This window comes from Drosophila albomicans, chromosome X (genome assembly GCF_009650485.2).
Source record: "Drosophila albomicans strain 15112-1751.03 chromosome X, ASM965048v2, whole genome shotgun sequence".
Lineage (NCBI taxonomy): Eukaryota > Metazoa > Arthropoda > Insecta > Diptera > Drosophilidae > Drosophila > Drosophila albomicans.
In genome coordinates, this window is record NC_047627.2 from 16358377 (window position 1) to 16379186 (window position 20810).

The following is a 20810-nucleotide window of genomic DNA, read 5'->3' on the forward strand; positions in this document are numbered from 1 at the left end:
ATATCAATCACTTTAATGGACTCCGACATGCTAATTAAATGGTCATAAATATAATGCGCTGATATAAACGAGAGACTCAAAGGCCAGGATGACAGACACTCCACAAAAAATGAGAGGAAGAGAGAGGCGGCCGTCTACTGAAAAACAAGCCGCACCGCAATCATAATGATGATGATGATGCAGCTTCGTCTCAATCGGTTTGTCAGTAGCTGGAAAAGGAAAGTCGAACTTTTTAATTTTTTGTTTTTCAGCAGACGGACACAGCGGTCGCTGACTACAACGAATTCCATTCACAATTGGGAGCAACTTTTTCCAACTTGATGAGCTTAGATTATTGCGTTCAATTTTCCATGTCATCAACGCGATTTCCTTAATGGAATTGCGACTAAATACTATTATGCTATATCTAAAATTTTGATTTGGTTTGCTAGCAGCTCGTCTCACTGTGCCAGCCAAGGCTCAAGCTGATAATTATCAATAAATCATTAGCTCGTGCGTTGTCCGAACTCTTCGACTCTTCGACTCTGCTTGTTTTCGCTGTGTAGGATTTATTTTTATACATTTTTGATATTTTGTTGATAGATTTTTGCACATGCTTGCAATAATTCATTTGAACCCTCTGACAGCTTAGGCCACCGACTGGTCAAATAGTTCAAGGCGACCGATTGCTAAATGATATTAATGCTATTTAATTGCGATTGCTCTGAATGTAGATCATTTTGCATGTATAACAGTTTTGCAAGATTGTGCTATAGTTTGTATATTGGCTTGTATAACAGTGCGTGTGACAGTGACAATTTATTCGGAAACTATTATCCGTATGTCAGTTTCTACAACAGTGAGCTATATAACAGTAATTATTTGCATTTTTATGTAACAATTAGTATACCAGTTTATATAATACGTTGTATAACAGTTTATATATTATCTGGCACTTTAACTGCCGGTTGCTTATTTGTTCCAATCCTAAAAAATAAAATGCAGATTGTTCATATAAATGCATAAAATTTAATCAGTGGCTTTTGTTTAAATATTACAAATAGGCAAGTGTACTATATGTATATGTCTGCATATGTGTGTGTGTGTAGGTTATATGTAATAAGTATGTACGTATATAAATAAATAAATAGAATGCGATATTCTAGCACTTAAATGATCAGTACAGGGCGTAAATCGAGACTACAAACTTAGCTACACATTACAATGATAATATCAATAAATCGGCATAATTCGCGAGTTCCTTCTAGACGAGGCGTGCCGCCGAACAAGTGGCACCAGAGTTGCCACCCTGCGTCTCCGCATCGCCAGTGTGACCAATGCCCACAACTAAACCGCTAACAGCGCCCGCCGTGGCCAGAACTCTCTTGTAATTGCTGCTGCATTGCGAATCGGCCACGGAGCGTCCATCGCCCTCGTCGCGGCGACAGAGTTCGGCCGCAAATGGTGCACTACTACTGGGCACCACAACGCTCGTCTCGAGACGCCGCTCCAGTATGTCAGCGGTGGTCAATTCGCTGGCCTGCACCAGACTGCTGGCGGGTACATTGCTCAGCCAGGGTTTGAGCGTGGCCTTCTTCTGCATGGTGGCTGCTTTGCAGCGGCAGATGATATCGGCGCGTTCGCCACAAATGGAACACGTGGCCTCTACATCCACGGACGGCAATGTGCTGGCCGTATCCGTGTCGACGACGTTGCCACCAACCACAGTGGGTATTGTTGCACCCGACGAGCTGCCGCTCAGCTCAAGTTCATTGACGGCATCGACGAGGGTTTTAATGGCTGCTGCATTGCCTGCAGCTTGTGCGCCGCTCTCTACGACCATGTTGGCCACCTCTTGCTCCTCGTAGTTAGGATTGAGCAACAGCTTGGACAGCGGCGGCGCCAAACCGAGGCCCAGACTACGCTCGTGATACAACTCCGAGATGCTGGGCGTTAGCTCGCGATTCATGTGCCGCATGATGCTGTCTTGAATGCACTTGGCACTCGGCTTAACCGGCGTCTCCTCCAGCGGCTGCTTGGACTCGCCCAGCAGCTCAGCGGTGTCCGCTGGCGAGAAGTACAAGCTGGCTGGATTGAAGGCCACATTGGCGGCCTCCTCCTCGCTCAGCGACAAAGGCTTGCGCTGTCCAGCCACAGCAGCAGCAGCAGCAGAAGTTGCAACGCTTGCAGCTGAATTGCCGGTGACTGTGGGCGCCGTAAGCTCGGTGCGCACACTCAGGCGATCCATGAAGAGCGCATGCTCCTTGTTGACACGCGCGGCCAGTGAGCTTTGGGCGCTGCCCAGCTTAATCTTCGGTTTGCTGCGTCCCAAATTGTGATAGACAGGCGGACGTGGCGGCGGCAATGGTGGCTGCTGTTGCTGTGCCGCCTGTTGAAGTTGTTGCTGCTGTTGCTGTTGCAACTGTTGCTGCTGCTGTTGCTGGGCGCCTGCTGCGGCGCCCCGTCGCAGCACTGTGGCATGTCCCGAACCCTCCCAGTCCGTAGTGGTGCTGCTCGCCGAGCTGGAGCTATCTGGCCGACGGTTGCTGGTCGCCCTCGCTGCCGTAGCTGCTGTTGCTGCCGTTGATGAGCCTCCTGGCTGCGCGTAGAGGCAACGTATGCGTGTCTGATGCGCCAGCGCTAGGGATAAGCTGGGATCGGTCACCGGCGGACTTGGCGTGAAGGCGGCATCGCTTTCGCCGCCGCCGCCAGGACGTGACACCCGGACCGGACCACGCAGACTGGCGTAGCCTAGACGTGGCCCAGTCTGATGGGTGTTGGAGCCAGTGCCTGGCTGGGTGGCATAACCATCTGAGAGCGAGTGCTCACTGTCGGTGGTGTTGGCTAGACTGGAGTCGAGGCCGCCGCCGCCATCGGGCTCGCCACGGCGTCGCACATATGAGATGAAGGCGCTGCGCGGATGCAGAGGCAATGGCGATTGTGTTGCATTCGCAGCTTGCGCGGGGACATCGCAGTTCACGCTGTTGGCTGGATTGACGGGCACATCGAGTTCTGGTTCAGCCAACGATTCGCAGCTGCTGCTGCTGTGGCCAGCGGCGTCGAGGCTCAGGCTCTTGGGCGCCTCGTGCGTGTCTGCAATGATTGCAAAATAGCAAGTGAGATCAAGAGATTCAACCGGATTATGTGCCTCAACTTACCGAATAACGCCAGCAACGCTTGCAGTACATACTGACAGTGGCGACGATTCGCCTGCTTGCCGGTACGGAGTATCACCTGATCGGCCCCCACCTCGGTCAGATCGAAGCCCACTGAGGCGAGCAGCTCGTGGCAGCCGGCAACGCGCCACAGCCGCACACTTAACGGCATCTCAATACAGGCCTCGGCCTCGGGTTTGGCCGGGAACTGATTCAGAATGTTGCGCACCACAGCAATAATGTCGTCCGCATGCTCGGCACTGTTCACCAGCTTGGCCAGCGCTTGGAGTGTGACGGGAGTGAGGGCCAGCAGCGCTTGTAGGCTGGCCGAGCATTGGGAGAGACGCTCCTCGGGATCAGTTTGGGGAAAGAAGACACTGGAGGGAATGCCATTGGCGGCGGGCTCAAAGCGAAAGCCAACGGCCATTAACAGATCCTTCCAGCCGGCCACAGGTCCGGCCTTGTTCTCGATGCTCTGCTGTGTGGTGTACATGGCATTCTTTTGTCCGCGATGTATGCGCTGCAGACTCTTCTCCACCAGATGCAGACAGACGCGCAACGCATCGCGGCAACGCTCCGGCGTGCGCAGCAGTTCGCAGAGTGCGTGTCCCAGCAGCGCCACTTTGTTGGACAGCCGTACATTGCCGCCGACGAGCAGAAAGCCTGCCCAGTTGGCGGGATGGGCAAAGTGCTTGGTGTGCTGTACCGTCTGCATGGCCTCGGCCAAGGCGCTGCAAGAGATGAGCGTGGGGATTAGAAATGGAATAAGTAATAGAGTTTAAGTATTTGAAAGTTTTCTTTAGCTAGTAAGTTTACTTAAAACTCAATAGATATCTTATTTCTCGAATTTCGAATATACTTTTTTAAATAGTTGACTTACCGTGCGGCACGTGCACCTTGCAACAGGGCGGAGTAGAAAGCACGCAGCAGTATCTTGGCAGCTGTTTCCGGCACGGGCCACAGCGAGATGAGCACAGCTCCAGCTCCAGCTAGAAGCCAACCACCAGCCAGCTGGGCAACACCGGAGCCTGTGATGGGCTCCACCGACTGATACGAGCTGAGCACAACCAAGCGGGCACCCAGTCGCAACTGACGCAATTCCGTTGCTGCCAGCGTAAAGTCGGCGAGTTGCGGCTCATGTGGCTCCTTTTGTTGTTGCTGCTCGGCGGTGACAACATCACCGGGACTGAGCACAACGGCACCCAGTTTCCAGCTGAGATTGGCGGCAAAGTGCACGCACTCGGCACTCGCAAGCTCGGCCAGTACCGACTCCTTGGTGGCATTGCATCCGGCCAAGGCATTAGCCTGCAACATGTCCGCCACCATGGCAGCCTCCTGCAGCGCCGCTGGTGACTCGGCTGCCGCCCAGCCCCAACGCTCCGCAAGAGCGGCGGGCACACGTGGTCCACCCACGACCAGAGCTGTGGGCGGTCGGCCACGATCCCGACGACTGCGACAACGTCCGCGCAGCGATTGCAGCGAAGGCGCCGTCAGCAGCGCACAGCGCTCGGAGAGATATTCACCATCGTCACCGGCGGCACGCAAGATGGCAAATGGCACCAGATAGAGGGCGCTGTCGAGCACCAGGATGAGCTCACGCCTGCCCTGACGCGACACACTCGCTCCGCTCGGCAAGAGATCATCGAATGGCGCCAGCAGCAGATTGTAGAGCGTGTGCAGACAGGCAGGACCACGCCAGGCGGGTGGCGCCGGAGCACGGCGGGAGCTGCGACTGCCGACGGATCGCGTGGAGCCCTGTAGACTGGCAACGGAGCCGAGGGAGAAGAGTGAACTGAGCGAGTAGTTTGATGAGTTGAGCAACTGATTGCGGCTGACCATGCGCAGAAAACCGCCGCCGCCGGCGCCAGCTCCGGGCAGATCCTCGAGTAACTGTTCGCTGCTCGCCCGCCAGCCGCTGCCGTCGCCTTCGTGAAGCAGCGACTGCGAGTTGACGCCGAGATTGTCGCGCACCATGTTCACATACCGTTCGAGCAGCTGCTGACCGTTGGGTTGCTGTAATTGTTGCTGCTGCTGCGGTTCATCCTCCTCCTCCTCGTGGCACTCGCTGAGCGACAACGGCAGCTGCAGTGTCTGAGAATCGATACGAGCCGCATGGAAGCGCACGATGCCCGACTGTGGCTGCAGCAGCCACGCATAAAGCTGCTCCCCAGCCAGACTGTAGTAAAGCACGGGCATGCGTCCGCGATTCACTGCCTCCATAATTGCCTCAATGTCTGCCAGACTTGTTGCCGACATTGTCGTTGCAGTTGTGTTATTGGTTATGCCCGAGGCAGATGACTTGGCATCGGCACCGTTGCGTGCCTTGCAGCGTTCGGCGGCCACAAGCGCGTCTTCATTGCGTTGCAGCGCCACCAGCAGTTGTTGCAACAAGTGGTAGCAACTGGTTTGCAACTCGTAGAGCGCAAGTCGCGCCTCCGGACTGCGCTGCTCCTGACGCACGGACTCCAGCAGCTGGGCAGCGGTCTCCAGTTGAATGCGAGCACCTTCGGCGTCGTCAGAGGAGCGTAAAGCAAGACCTGAGGGTGGGATAAACAGACGTGTTATAAAGCGGTGGATAGCAAAGTAAAAAAACGTGTATGAAAGACAGCTTTACTCACCCAATTGATGTCTTATTTTGGCCTCCTCCTCCGACTTGCCAATGGACTGCGCACTGGCCAAACCCTGTCGCAGATACTCCACCGCCTGGCCGTGCTGCTCCAGTTGATGGTGCACACGCCCCAGGGCGCCGCAGGCCAGCGCCTTGCCTAAACGATCCGAGCTGAGCGCAAGCTGCCGCTCATAGCACTTCAATGCCTCATCCTGCTGCGCCAACGCCTCGTGCACTGCACCCAAGTTGCCCAAAGCGCGTGCCTGCAACGATGGCGCTGCAAGCTCCGTGCACAGCTGAAGATCCTGTTCGTGCAGCTGCAGCGCCTCCGCATGCTGTCCCATGCGCTGTTGCACCTGCCCCAGCGCACACATGGCATCCGATTCGAGTGCACGATCCTGCAGACCACGCGCCAACTCCCGCTGATGTTCCAAACAGTTCAGCGCCTGCACATGATTCCCCAGAGCGGCGTGCACATGTCCCAGATCACCGTATGCCAAGGCCTTGACCTCGGCGCTGTGCAGCTCGTGCGCCACCACCAGCCGCTTCTCCAGACACACCAAGGCGCTCGGAAGTTGGCCTAGCGCACGTCGCGCTTGGCCCAAGCCCCGATAGGCACGCTCTTGATCCCGATGACTGGCCAGACCCAAAGCCAGCTGCAGCTGGCGATCGTGGCACTTAAGTGCCTCCTCAAAGTCCCCCAGCGCCGCATAGCAATCCCCCAGATGGCCGAGAGCACGAGCGCGATCCGCTTGGGTTGAGGGCAGCGATACACGCTCCAAAGTCCCGAGCTGCGCTTCCAGACAACCGATGGCCGCCTCATAGTGCGCCATGTTGAGGCGGGCAATGCCCAGATTGCCATGTGCCTGTGCCTCCACAGCGGCGTCCCGTTGCTCTTGGGCACGCTCCAGCTGCTCCTGATAGCATTTGACGGCATGCGTCCAGCTGCAGAGCGCCATGTGGACAGCACCGAGATGTCCGTGTGCCCGGCATTCGCCCGCCAAGTCGCCCAGCTCCTGGCGCAGCGTCAACTCCTGCGTGTGGTGTCCTAGCGCCTTGTCCCAGCGTCGCAGCAGGCGATGCGCCAAACCCAAGGCTCCACAGGCAGCCGCCTCCATGGCACGCTCTCCGGCGGATCTGGCCAGCGCCAGCTGACGTTGGTACAGCTTAATGGCTTCCTCGTGGGCGCCCGTCCGTATCAAGATGTCCCCGATGTTGCCCAGAGCACGAAATTTGGCCGGCAGCTGACCGGTGGCATGAGCCACAGCCAAAAACAGCTGCTGACACTCCAGGGCGGCGGCCGTGTGGCCCAGCGCAAGATGCGCCAAACCCAGATTGCAGTAGGCGCGTCCCATGTGCGGTCGATGCTGTGCATCCTTGGCCAATGCGAGATCCTGATCGTAGTAGCGCACCGCAGCGCGATAGTTGCCCAGACAGTAGTGCGCATAGCCAAGCAGATGGCACGCCTTGCCCTCAGCGGCCACATCGCCCAGCTCCTGGGCGAGCATCAGATAGCTCTCGTAGTGCGGCACTGCCTCGCCGTATAGCTGTCGTGCGCTCAGGCAGTTGCCCAGATTGAGCAGCGCACACGCCTCGCCAGCGGCATCCTTCAGCGAACGCGCCGTCGCCAGATGGGCGCGATAATGCGCCAAGGCGGCATCGTGAGCGCCCAGCGCCTGATAAGCCACTGCGAGATTGCCATGCGTGGACGCCTCAGCGCTGCGGTCGTTAACCGCCTGGCTAATGGCCAGCTCCTGTTTGTGATACTTGACCGCCGCCTCGTAGGCGCCAGCAGCAGCGTGTGCATTGCCCATATTGCCATAGGCACGTCCCATGCCAGCGCGGTCACCCAGCGCACGGGCGATTCCGAGATGCGCCTGGTGTAGCTTCAGGGCGGCATCGTGTGCGCCGAGCAATTGATAGACGATGCCCAAATTGGAGCAGGCGCGTCCCTCGCCCAGTTTGTCGCGTGCGGCTAACGCCATGGCCAGTTGGCGTTCGTGCCAACGCTTCGAGGCGGCCGCATCGCCCGCACAGCGCGCGGCATGCCCCAGTCCCGCATATGCGCGTGCCTCGATGCTGCGATCCCCCAGCGCTTGGGCAATGCGCAGCACCTGCTCGTGACAGGCCGCCGCCTGGGCGAATTGTCGACGCTGATGATGCGCTGACCCCAGATTGGAATAGGCACGCGCCTCCTCCACCTGATCGTGCAGCTTGCGTGCGAGTCGCAGATGCTGTGTGTGGCAATCGAGGGCAGCCTCGCATTCGCCCAGCGCCAAGTAGACGGCGCCCACATTGCCAATTTCGCGTGCCTCCTGCAGTCGGTCGCTGAGCTGCTTGAACAGCTGCACGCACTGTTTGTGCGAGGCGAGCGCATTCGGATAATCCCCGCTGGCCGTGTACACATGTCCAAGCGACGTCAGTGCCGAGGCAGCGGCCTGCGTATCCTTGCACTTCATGGCTAGCACCAGTTGATAACGGTGGGCGGTGAGTGCCTCCTTGTAGGCACCCTGACTGAAGTAGGCGGAGCCCAGATTGCCATGGGCACGACACTCGCCCGCCGTGTCGCCCAGGGATTTGGCCACCGCCAGATCCTGCTGCATATAGCCGATGGCCTGATCCAGCTGATTGAGCGCCCAATGTGCCGAGCTCAACGCGCTGAACACAGAACCGCGAAGCTTCAGCGAACAGCTGCCGATGCGAAGCGCAGCCTCGAGCACCGCAACCGCCGCCTGATACTGTGTGGCCTGAAGCAGCTCTTGGCCCACCACCGAGCTGACCACGAACGGGGATTCGTGCAGCTGCATGGCGCGAAGCTGCTGCAGTGTTGGCTCCAGTGCCACACGCAACGGACTCTTGAGCGATGCCTCCACCAATCCGGCAAGCAGCTGCTTGTGACTTGGCTCCTGAGCGAGGCCAGCGGCAAAGGAGGCCAACGCCTCGCCATAGCGTCCCAGGCACTGCAGTGCCACGCCCTGGCGGAAGTACGCCTTCGGCCACTGCGGACACAGCTCACGCGCCTGCGTCGCATCCTGCAGCGCGGCGGCGAATTGTCCCTGTTTCAGACGCGCTGCCGAGCGATTGCTGTAGAGTATGTGATTGCCGGGATCCAGTTGCAGTGCGTCCGTGTAGAGCAGCACAGCGGTGGCAAAGTCGCCGCTCTGGCATGCGGCATTCGATTGGCGCACCTTCTCCAGAAAGAGAGCGCGATTCGCGGCGGGCAGTTCCGGCGTGCATTCCGGTTCATTCTGCGATGGAGAAAGAGACAACACAGAGAAAGAAAGAGAGACAGAGAGAGAGTCGATTAGTCAGTGTTGTTATGCTGAGATGCGGCATGCCACAATGGGGCAATTCAAACTTATGCAGAACAAGTTATAAATTTAAAATTATAGCTCTTTTGTTGATCATACATATATCTAGGAATTATCTCTATTCAAGTTAAATAAGAGACTTAAATTTTTGGATGTGAATCTTAAGTTCCCATTTTCTTGCAACATTATTTAAATTCGTTTCTAATAAATCAATCACAATAAAACAAATATTGATAGCTATACTAAGAGATTGTTTTTCTTGTCATACCAATTTAAATTAAAAATCATTTTTGAAATTTGTTTTACGTATCAATAATTTATTTAATTTAAATCAACAAATTTTATTTAAAGAACATGATTACTATAATAGAGAAAGGATTTCGCTACAGGAATCTAAAAGCTTTTTCCCTTTCTCATTTCCCATTTTGCGTTTCAATTTCAACGCAGCTTTAGCATTTTACTGGCTTCTTTTCGAAAGTGAAATCTTCGAGGCGAGCATCATTAAGGAAATTATAAAAAAGACGGAGAAAGAGGGACATCAAAGAAACAGTATATACATATGTATGTATATTTAACAAGGCAATTTTAGAGCGCTTGCTCCACTGTGCGGCACAACGCTGACTGTTGCGCTGTAATTATGTTAAATTGCCGCCGCCGACTGTCGACTGCGGACTGCGGACTGTGGACTGTCGAGTTTAGTGCGAGCCACAGCATTCAATCCAATCCCATCGCATCGCATCGCATCGCATGGCATCGCATCCCAATTCCACTTCCAATTCCAATCCCAGTGCCAATCGCATTCACAGTTGCTGTTGCTGTTGCAGTTGCAGGTAGTAGGTATGCGACCACTGAGTCACGTTTCCCGTCCAACTGCCAACTTGCAAGTTGCAACTGCCAACTGCAGCTTCTGCTGCCGCTGATGCTGCTGTTGCTGTTGCAGTAAATGCGGAAGCAATTCCACGAATTCGTGGACCAAGAACTGAGCCACGAACTTAGGCAACTGGTGGTCACACACACTCACACACACAGCGAGGTGTTGCCTTCTGCTGGAGCCTTTTTTGGCATAAGCCACAAGAAAATGCAGGATTGAGTGTCGAGCATGGAGGACGACGACGACGACGACGACGAAGCCGTGACAAGAGCGTAAAGTTTTTTTCCTCTTTTTTTTTGTACATATTTTTGAAGCAATTAAATGGAATGAGTATGCAAATGCATTAGCTGAGCATCAAGACACAAAGCCAAAAACCCGAAACCAAAGTCAAAACCAAAACCAAAACCATACAACAAGAACAACTGCAAAAATGAGGAGGAAAAACCCAATCCGAGAGCAAGACCAATGCGCTGAGCTCTTTCCTAGAAAACGTGCACACACACAGCAAGTGCCAAGTGCCGAGAGCCGAGTGCCAAGTGCCAAGTGCCAAATGCCGTTGTCAGTGGCCGGCGGATATAGAGATAGAGTGAGGGAGAGGAGGACGAGAGAGAGAGAGAGAACAGCGGTCAGACCAAAGGGGCTGCATATGGGATGCCTGGGAGAGAGGGGCAGCTGCTGTTTTTTCTTTCGTTTTTTCTTTTTTTGGGGCGTGGGTTACGGATAACGTGCTTAGATTAGCCTCGACGTTAGCTTTGGGTTTTGCGTTTTTTTCTTCTTGCGAATAAATCAACCCGTCGATGCATGCATGAGTGTTCTTCTCACATAGATACACAAGTATAAGCCACACAATGTATCTGACAGATGCAGAACACAAATTTATATTTTATGCAACCATTAAAAGCTGAGACCTTTTGCGAAACGTCTAGCTCGTTCACTCTCTCGTGCACAGAGATAAGCCAAATGAAGTGGGCGTTACAAAGACAGCCAAATAACACAAAAAACAATCAAAAATAAATATAAAAACAAAAGCAAATACACACACACACATATACACACACGCAGTGTGACGGTCGGACAACTTTAGAAACCACTCGCATAACTTAGGAAAAAATGAAATTTTTGCACAGCGTTGGCGTTGCTAGCGCAAAGATCTCGCTGAGCTGATTGTGAGGGGGAGGGAGGCGGAGACGAAGCAACAAAAAAAGTTATCCAGCAAACGGCCAAAGTCAAATAAGCACGCACAACTACAACAACAACAACAACAACAACTGCAAGCAACCGCAAACACAACCGCAGTCCAGGCGAACGCAAAGGCGGACAGACTAAGGATCGGACAGATCTCACGTCGAAGGCCAAGTCGAGCGGAAGGGAGCGCCGCCGCTTCGTATTAGCAGAGATACTATCATTTCCACTCAAAAATAATAATAATAATAATAATAACAACAGGCAGCAGACCCTCAGAAACTTTAGGCGCATTGAAAATGCGAGTAGCTAACACTTTGGCCTTTATCCGCTGCCAAAACCTCTCTGTGGATAAGCGCGGATAAGTCCATTTCATATAAATCTCTTTGAGTTTCCTTAATTTAAATAATCTAACAAATTTATATTTTATATATGAAGGAAAAAAGATAAAGGAACGTTTGGATATAACCGTCAATAAAGCTACAAAATGAATCAAATTAATCAGTATTCATGAAATAAGTAGACTGGCCATAAAAGGCGTTGACACTAAATCAGTTGGATTGTATTGGCTGTTTTAATTGAATGCTAAGCAATGGGATAAACGGTTTTCTTTAACTATTAATAAGCCATTAAGCCGTCGAATAGTTGCGATTGGCGGGTAAGGAGATATGTTATCCTGTTTGCCAAAGGCAGTTGCGACCCTTTTGAAGCGTATTTGCATGCGTCTGTCGTCTGTCGTGCTGTGTATCAATTTAGGGATTGGCACCCAAATGCCACATAGAGAAGTCATGTAAAATGATACTTATGCCATCTCGCTCCAACAATTTCCAACTAAAACAACAACAGCATTTTAGAAAATAGTCAAGAAATTCGCAGTAAGTCGCACAGCCGCCGAGCGCGAAGTGAAAGAGAGCGAGAGCGAGAGATCGGAATGTTTGAGTAGAGAGCAAAAGAAAAAAAAACCTGCGATTCGAGAACTGGTCGCTTGGCCTGGGCGGACAACAGCAACAACAACAAGACAGCAGCGCAGCGCTGCGCAGAAGAAGAATAAAAAGTGGCACCCAAAGATGCAACCAGGAGGCAGCAGTTGCCCCAATCGCTGAAGCTGTGGCTAAAGTTGGAGCTGTTGCTGTAGCTGTAGCTGAAGTTGATGTTTATGTGTGTGGAGTGAAGTAGAGTGGAACTTAACTGCCAACTGGGCTCGGGCCATAACATATGTGTGTGAACGAAGGTGGCTCGCGAGAGGGAGAGCGGGGTGGTAGCACGGGAGCATCCCCATCACCATCTCCGACCCGATGGCGATGTCGAGCGACGGCCCATCGATAAAGTCGCCGCATCGGAATGCCAACAATTTCACGATTGCTTGTGGCGCACATTGGCATGTTTTGCGCTTAAGTCAAGAATTTTGTTGCAATTTAACGCGTAATAAAATAATTAGCTGTTGCTTTTCGTTCACGGCCTCGTATCCGTTCTCATTCTCAAGTTCTCTATCGCTCTCTCTCTCTCTATCGCTCTTTTCCGTTCTCATTGTTGTTCGTTGATCACCGTTTATCCGGCTATTGACTATTGGCGGATTAACAGTAGTTCACTCTTATCCGTGCAGGTAGCAAAGTAAAGAACCAATTTGCAGTCATCTAGCTGAAGAAAGCAAAAACCCAAAACTTGAGACCAGACGGATCAGTCAGTCTGTCAAAGAGAGAGACTGACAGACAGATCAAGGGGGGATGGGACAACAGCAGGGGAGCTTCTAAACATGCGCCACAAAACTTATCCAACATCGTTGACGTTGTTGTTGTTGTCGTTGTTGTCTCCGTTGTCGTTGTCGTCGTTGTCGTCGTCGTCGTCGTTGTTGCCCGTGACATGACAGCGCGGAATATGATGAAAGGGCCTAGGGTGTAGTCGGATCTGGGAATACCTCTCTCTGTCCCTCTCTGTCTCTGTTTGTTTGGCGTTTTTTATCTCTGCGCTTTGTTTAATTTGGCGTGTGTTTCATTGTTGTTGCTGTGTCTGTTGCTGATGTTGTTGCTTAGCCCTTTTGTAGTCTCGCCGCTCAGTTAATCAACATTGAAATCATTTTGCCATCTTTTTGATTATTAGCGCTCGCTTCTTTGATTGTTTTTTTTTTCATTTCATTTCATTTCATATTCATTTTTTTCGTTTTCGTTTTTGTTTTTATGTTTTGTTTTCGTTGGTCTCGTAGTTGTTAGCCGTCTTAATTTCCAAGTGCAATGGATGATTAAGTTTCTGTGAAGGCCATAAATAATTGTCATGCTGTATAAGTTGGGATCTGCAAAACAGCCTGGAAATATGAGTACAGCAGACAAGCTGATCTCAAGCCAAGGCAAACCATATTTGATGCCAAATCAAAGCTGATGGAGGCAAAATCATGATTGAAATAATTGAAGCATGCCATTATTTTGCAACAGCATGTACGCATTAATCCGCACTTATGCGGTTTTATCCGACATTATACGTTATTAATCCGAAATTATCCGGTACATGTGTAGGTTGTTAGATAATCATTGCGATTACTAAACTAAACTAAATTACACACATTTTGTGCTCTAATATCACACATTTCACTTATCCGCATCGTAAAAATCGTAATAACGCAGAAGTGCAGTCAATTTAAATTTCATTTGAATGCTCACTTAATTGCCATTCACATTCCCCAATGATGACGATTCCCATTTCCATTCCGATTCCCATTCCCATTCTCAGAGCCAGACCCAGACCCAGACTTACCTCGGAAAAGTCCCGCTGCGACATCTTATTCAATAGCTGCTCAGCCACAGCAATTTTGCCATTGTTCTCATTATTATTTGCATGATTATTTGCATTAAAATTTAATGGCAAATTTATAAGATTCTCATAATTCGTCATTTGTATGCAAAAACCATCAAAGCGCCTTTAGCATGCCGGACCCTGTAAAAGAAAAAAAAAGACAAATAATAAAACAAGAAGAAATGAATAAGTTGGAGAATGAAAGAGCGAAATAGTAGTAAACAAAAGATGGCGAAAAAAAGAAAAAGATTTAAGAGAGAATGCCAATGTGAATTGCGTACGACGACGAATAATATTGAGAGTCGAAAGACATAACACATACTATACTATATTATACTATACTATATACCTAGTATTGCAGTTAAGACTTAAGCTAAACCTGGAGCTGGACAATGAGACTTTCAAATGCCTGGCTGCGAAACGGGAGAGAGAGAATTCTAGAGAAGTTCGCCTGCTGTTGGCCTGTCTGTTGAACGGCGGCTCTTATGCAAATTTAGACCCGGTCGCAGTCACATAAACTTGACAATTGAATGTGGTCATAAATTTGTAGCCAGCAGACTTGTCGTTTCGTTGGCCAGCCAACCAGCCAGCCAGCCAGGCAGCCAGCTAGCGACCTGCACAGTGGCCTCAACTGTGTGCGAATTCTGCCGCCAACTTGCCAGCGGCGCCTCAGTATCGCGACCATCGGCCAGCCCCAGCCGCAGCACCAGACTCATTCTCATTCTCAGTCCCTAATTTCGATCTCTATAACAGCTGCTTTGAGTTGCTTGTGAAAAAACCATTGTATATTTAATTCGTTATCATTTAATTGAGTTTGGCTGCGTTGAGCAAAAAGCGGTAGCTGCCGCTGATGATTCCAGAGAAAGTTCTCATTAACAAATTTAATTAAAACTCAAATGGCCGCAATGTAAAATTAACCAAATCAATTAAATCTTAATTCATAAACAGCGGCGGAAATTGATGTTGCGCCTGAGAAAATTGCAAAAAGGAAAAACAAAATACTTAACATAAGAGAATGGAATTTATTGTGGTCGCTGTCTTAGCAGAAGCCATAGATAAATACACGTAATTCAAGTATGACATTAATTGAAATGTTACGTATGTGAAATGACAAAAGACTTAGGCGACGAACCTCAAATGCCGCATATCCACAGAAGACTTAGAACACAAACTTGCTGCGGTTAAATGCCTTTAATGATATGCATGGCTTGAAAATGGAATGGAGTGGAATCATTTTACGACCAACAAGTGGCTGGACATTTCTAGAACTGCCATCAATCAAACATTATAAAGAGCTGTGTGCCAATTGAATGATTGATAGACGGACAAGAATAAATTCCACCTTCATGTGAAAAAATGGATGAACCATTTATTTGAATCATATAAGATATTTGCATAAATTAAGCAAAATTTTATATTCGATTGCTAACGAGAAGATCTCGAAGGTCAAATCGCTAGCAAATTCGATTTTAATGGTGTTTTACTCTATCTTGCATGCATTTACGATCCGGCTCTTTCAATATTATCTAACTGATGACATTTCCACTATAGAATTCGATTCGTGTAAGTGGCCACGCATTAAGGCCTGAATACACTGGCGACACACTTGTGCCATAAAAATATCTTTTTGTTTATGTTTATTTGAGTTTTATGGCATTGTCGTAAAATGCTTATCAATTGCACTTCCATCTGCTTTTATTACAGTTCTCCATCCACTTCGTTTTTCTGCTGTTGTCGTATCTTTGAACTTGATTATCGTTTGCTTCGCTTCTTTAACAAAATTTTTGTTCTTTTTTTTTTATTATTTTTTGTAATAATTTTTTAATGATTATGAAACCCGGTTTCATTACAAATGAGCTAATTTAGCCGCATTAATGGTTTTATAATTGTAGTTTGCCCGGTCTTTTATGCGATACGATATTAAAGAGCCGCACTTGATCGAGGCAAAAAAAAAGTGAAACAGTTGAAGCATTGAGCGAAAAGGAACTGAAATTATTGACCATCGTCGCGTTTCCCCTTCTTCTCATTTTCTGAGTGTGTGTGTGTGTGTGTGTGCTGCGCTCTACTTTTTTTTGCGCACATTTTTGTTGATCTCTTTGTTGACTCGCATTGTTGTTTGTTTATGGCGTTGAAATGAAGTCATACGGGAAATGATGCCCTCCATGTAATGATAGTCATAAATCTCAATTTTCACGCGTGTTTTTGTTGCTTTCACTAATGAACATCTACGACGAAGGGAATATAGAATCCATATTTCTAGAAGAAATCTGTGAAGCTTTAAACAAAACTGTTTCATATTTCAAGTGCTGACTGTAATAGCAAAAAAAGTTGTTGAATCATCTGCCAAAACACGTTCTCAATAGCCCAAGCTAATTATGCTCCTTTCAATGGCCTATCAATAATCTGAAGCGCAACTTGTGCACAGTCGGAAAACTACCACAAAATGGCTTGAGGTTCATTAGTGTCAATGATGATTTTAGGTTTAAGAGTTGTGTTTTGGCAGTTTTTTTTTGTTTTCAGTTTTGAATGCTGTTTAACAGCGCGGTCCTTTACCTGAGCTTAAGCCTCGAGTGTTGCAGCATTATTGTGCGCTTTGGCAACTTCGTTGGCGGTCGTTTAACGAGAACACAACACAGCTCAGGGCAACACCAACAACAACACCAGCAACAGCAACAGCAACATCGAGAGCCCAAAACACGGCAATCGTTGGCCAGAAGAGAAGAGTAAGAGCTGAGCAAGAGCTGGGTCTTTATTACAACATCTATAAATGATTTCCGCTATTAAAATAAAACACTTTTGCATAATTTTTCACTTAGAAAGGACAACAATGTTGTTGCTGCTGCTGCTGCTGCTGCAGCAGAGGCCCATTGCCTTTTGGTCTGTGCAACAGCAAGCACATCATCAACGATGAACACAAAGAAAAAGAAAGAAATTCCTCACGCTTCATAACGCCCGCCAGGCATGCCCGAAAATTCCGCAAAGACAACGACTACCCCGACCCAGAGACAGAGTAAGAGTCAGAGTCAGGGCCATATAACGCAGCAAACCATCAGAGTCAGGCTGAAGCTCAGGCTGAGGCTTAGGCTATGGCTGACAGGGCTGCGACCGCCAGTTGAGATGGCTCGTTGATCGTCATCTCGACATCGCATCGTTCGCTTTTTGATGATGCCTCCTTGCAACCTGTTGAAATGTGTGACAAATTGGGCGTAAACAGCCGAAGTGAAAAGGGTGCCCCACTCATCTACCCCCCTCCCTCCCTCCCTCCTCTAATCATCCCTTGCCTCATCGATCCAACCTCATTGACTTTAAAACGTGGGCGTGACGGGCAGCGTTCTTTTTTCGTCCCCTGACTGCGACAAACGATTATTTCTTCTCTGCTTACCTTTTCAAGTGAAGCTCAGAATAAAAAAGTTTTTATCAAAAATTGAGCCATAAATTTAAAGTTTATTAACATGCAACGCAAGATGAGGCCAAGGCAAAAAAGAAAAAAAAACAAAACGCAGGCACGCAAAATTATTTATGTTATCAGCATTGTGATTCTAAGTATTTGATGATTAGTATTTTTCAACTACCTTATTTATCATGCACTTGATTTGAAAAATCACAAGATCAGAGCGCGAGGTATTTGGAATTTTGTGTGTGAGTATCGCTCATTTTGAATGGCTGTCGAGGTGCGTTTGTTCTGCTCTTAATCGTCATCAAATGTCAATGGATTCGTTCAAGTTCGTTGCCTAAGTCTTTCGTTTTTAGTTTCGTTTAAAAATGCGAGACTAGAAGATGCCCTAACCGTACATTCATGATGGTCTGTAGTGACAAGAACACATCTAGTCGTAAAATTCACGTTATATTCGATTTGGCAATATTGGTTGCACTAGTTAATCGGACTAAAGTGGGTCAAAGAAGCCCGCCTTTTGCCAGTTAATCCCATTTAACATGATTACAGGGTATAAAAAGTGAATAAGACCTAATGAAATATGCTGCGGTTGTTGTTTGCTTTTTGATTGGTGTTTTTTTGTGGCCTTTACTTGGTAACTTGACTATGAAATACTCGTACAATTTCTTAAAAACTCATTAAATTTTTTTTGGGCCATTGTTGTTGCTGTTGTTACAACTGCGGCTACCTCTGCTGCTGTTTAGCTGTGCTGTTTGCTGCTATGGAAAAGCTAACAAACCGTGCACGAAAAGCCAAAACGTATATGAGAGACATGGACCCAAATGAAAAGCAATTTTAATGAAGCCAAAGTCGAAGTTGTAGTCGAGTCCAAGACACTTGTTGCAGTTGCAACCGCTGCTGCTGCTACTGCTGTTGGCCACATTGATGCTGCCTTATAAGCTGGCATGCATTTGTTGCCCACAATGCGAGTGGCACGATGTAATTGACATCATTAGACTAAAGCGCGAGCAGCAGCGACCAAGTCGACCAAAAGGAGCGCTAGAAAGTGGCCTGCGAGTAGAGACCCGTTATCAACATTAGCCGTTTCCATTCCCGTTCCCGTTTCCCATACCATGACAATGACCGACCACCACAGTCGATCATGCAGTTGAAGGAACAACCATTTATTTAGTCGTAAATCCAATTTTTGTATTTGTGAACCCCATTTTAATCTATGCAAATTGCTCGCGAGACCGAGAACAAAAGGGAAATGCATTATGATTATTTTTATTATTGATGCCGCGACTTGGTTTTCTTTTTATCATACCCTGGAAATGCCCAAATAAGGTATAATAAAGTATGTAAATCATTTGGTGGCAGCTGCAGCTTCTGTTGTTTCAGAATATATATTTTTTGTTAATTAGATTTTATCTCTACGGAAGGCTACTGTAAGAGCGAAAGAAACATTTGAATTCAATTAAAATTACTGAACTTTTTGCTGGGTATTTGAATTTCTAGCTTTCAGCTTCCACTTATAATATTCTTTCTAGTGTTTTTTCTCAGTTCGTTCTCCTATACTTTTAATGTGCCTATGTGAGTGTGAGTGAATGTATTTATTTAAATTTTTAATTTCTTTGCGAGCCATGTAGCGGCTCTGTCTAATAAATTTCATGTTTAAGCATTTTCGGGCTGAATTTTCACTGAAAATTTATGGCCTCCACTTACCATGGAATGTGGCGACAGCGTCCGAATTGGAGTCGCCGACGCCTCGAAGTCGTCGTAAGTTGTAGTTGTTGTCGTTGTTGTTCTTGCTGTTGTTGCGCCTTTCAGTTGTGCATATACATATGAGAATGTATGTATCTCTGCCAGATTGTTTGTATGTATTCAATTTCGTTCAGGTTTTTGTTTTTTATTTCTTTTCTTTTTTTTTTTTTTTGCTTTTTTATGGTCTTGATCTGCACGTGAGATTTACGATTGGTTATTGACTTTAAGTTGAAATTGTAAAACTATTTATAAGTAATTAATATAAGTCCGTTATGAGAAGGGGCAATCGAGTTTGGTCATTGGAGATAGTAGTGTATGGGGAATGGGGGGAACTGCTTTATTTTTCATATGTAATTGGCTGGCTGATGGATTTTTAATCGTCCTCTTAACTCGCCGCTAACTGTGGGATACCTGTTTTCCATTTGTGTATTATACGGAAACATCTGTTTTTGGGATTAGCTTTGATTAACTGCAATCGTTGTCGACCACTTGGCCTATTATTATACAAATGACTTAGGCAACGAACTTGCTGTAGACATCACACACACACACACACACACACACACACAATCACATGTTAAAGACGCTCTTAATTGCCACATAAATTTCAACTAATTTGGAATATTTGTTTGGCTCCTAATAACTTTTGTCTTTTTGGATTACATAAATTTGCAAAGCTTTAACAAATTAGCATTTGTAATTGTTGTGAATATATTGCATTTACTATATTTAGTTTTACATCATTTCTTGGCAATTTACTTATGCAGAATTCTGCTGTCTGATGTTTGCAGCCTTTGCAGTTGGCCAAGAAGGCATTTGGGCATGCCCAGAGCGAGCCGCCTTAAAGCAATGCACACACACACACAGACACATGTGTACATATTCTTTCTCTCTCTCTCATACACACACACAAATAGTCACACACATACACACACAAGTGTGGATGAAACAAGTCAGGCAACTTTTTTATTTTTTCCTCATTTTATTGGAAGCGGCCGCCGCTTTGGATTGCCTTCCTTTTTCTCTTTACTACACGACTACTACCACTATATTGTTGTTGTTGTTGTTGCCTTTTTGTTATTAGTAGCATTTACTTTGGAATGCAACAAAGCGAGAACGTTTCGAAAAATGACGACGACGATGTTGGCAGCGCCTTTGGGCCATTGACGTCTTGTTGCGAAAACAGAAAAAATGCATGGCCTGGTTAGCACTCCAATAGGGGGAAAGAGATCGAGCGAGCCAGAGAGCTAGAGCGACAGAGAGGGAACGTGAAGTTGGTGAAGGAGCGTGTGAATGAGGAGAGCGAATCGCACAGAGAGAGGTGGGCGACCAAATCCGAACAGATGTCAAAAAGTGCCAGAGTTCAAAGGCCGTGGCCAGTTGATCATTTCGTTAACACAATTTACCACTTCACAAACAGTCACAATTTGGCATAAAAAAGCGCCATTCACTCACAACCACAAACACAAAAAAAACATAAACGCACTCGCTTATCGTTGTTGTTGTTATTTTGTAGTAAAAAAAACCAAACGAATTCGAAAAGAATACAACAAAAATAACAAAAATTTAGAGTAAGATGTACAAATTGGTTAAACCCGAATCGCGTTGCGTTTTTTCGTTTCGTTGTTGAACGCGCCGCATGCAAAACTCAACTAAGACAAACACGAAGCAGCAGATGAAGATGGAGACCAGCAAATCGAGTGAGTGAGAGAACGATTTAAGCGCGTTGAGCGCAGAGAGAAGCAAATCAACATTAAAAGACGAAAAAAAAAACGAGAAAAAA

The 20810-nt window shown here is 47.9% G+C and overlaps 1 protein-coding gene across 1 annotated transcript; it reads right to left on the reverse strand.

Annotated features, from left to right (window-relative positions):
* Positions 1-1006: 1006 nt before the first annotated feature.
* LOC117573096 (tetratricopeptide repeat protein 28) lies at positions 1007-19343 on the reverse strand. Its single transcript, XM_034256001.2, has 6 exons — positions 18989-19343; positions 13852-14031; positions 5753-8990; positions 4015-5671; positions 3138-3865; positions 1007-3072 (listed from the first exon to the last, which is right to left on the reverse strand). Exons 2-6 carry the CDS (start codon positions 13987-13989, stop codon positions 1244-1246), a joined length of 7590 nt encoding a protein of 2529 aa, XP_034111892.1. The 5' UTR covers positions 13990-14031; positions 18989-19343; the 3' UTR covers positions 1007-1243.
* Positions 19344-20810: the final 1467 nt, after the last annotated feature.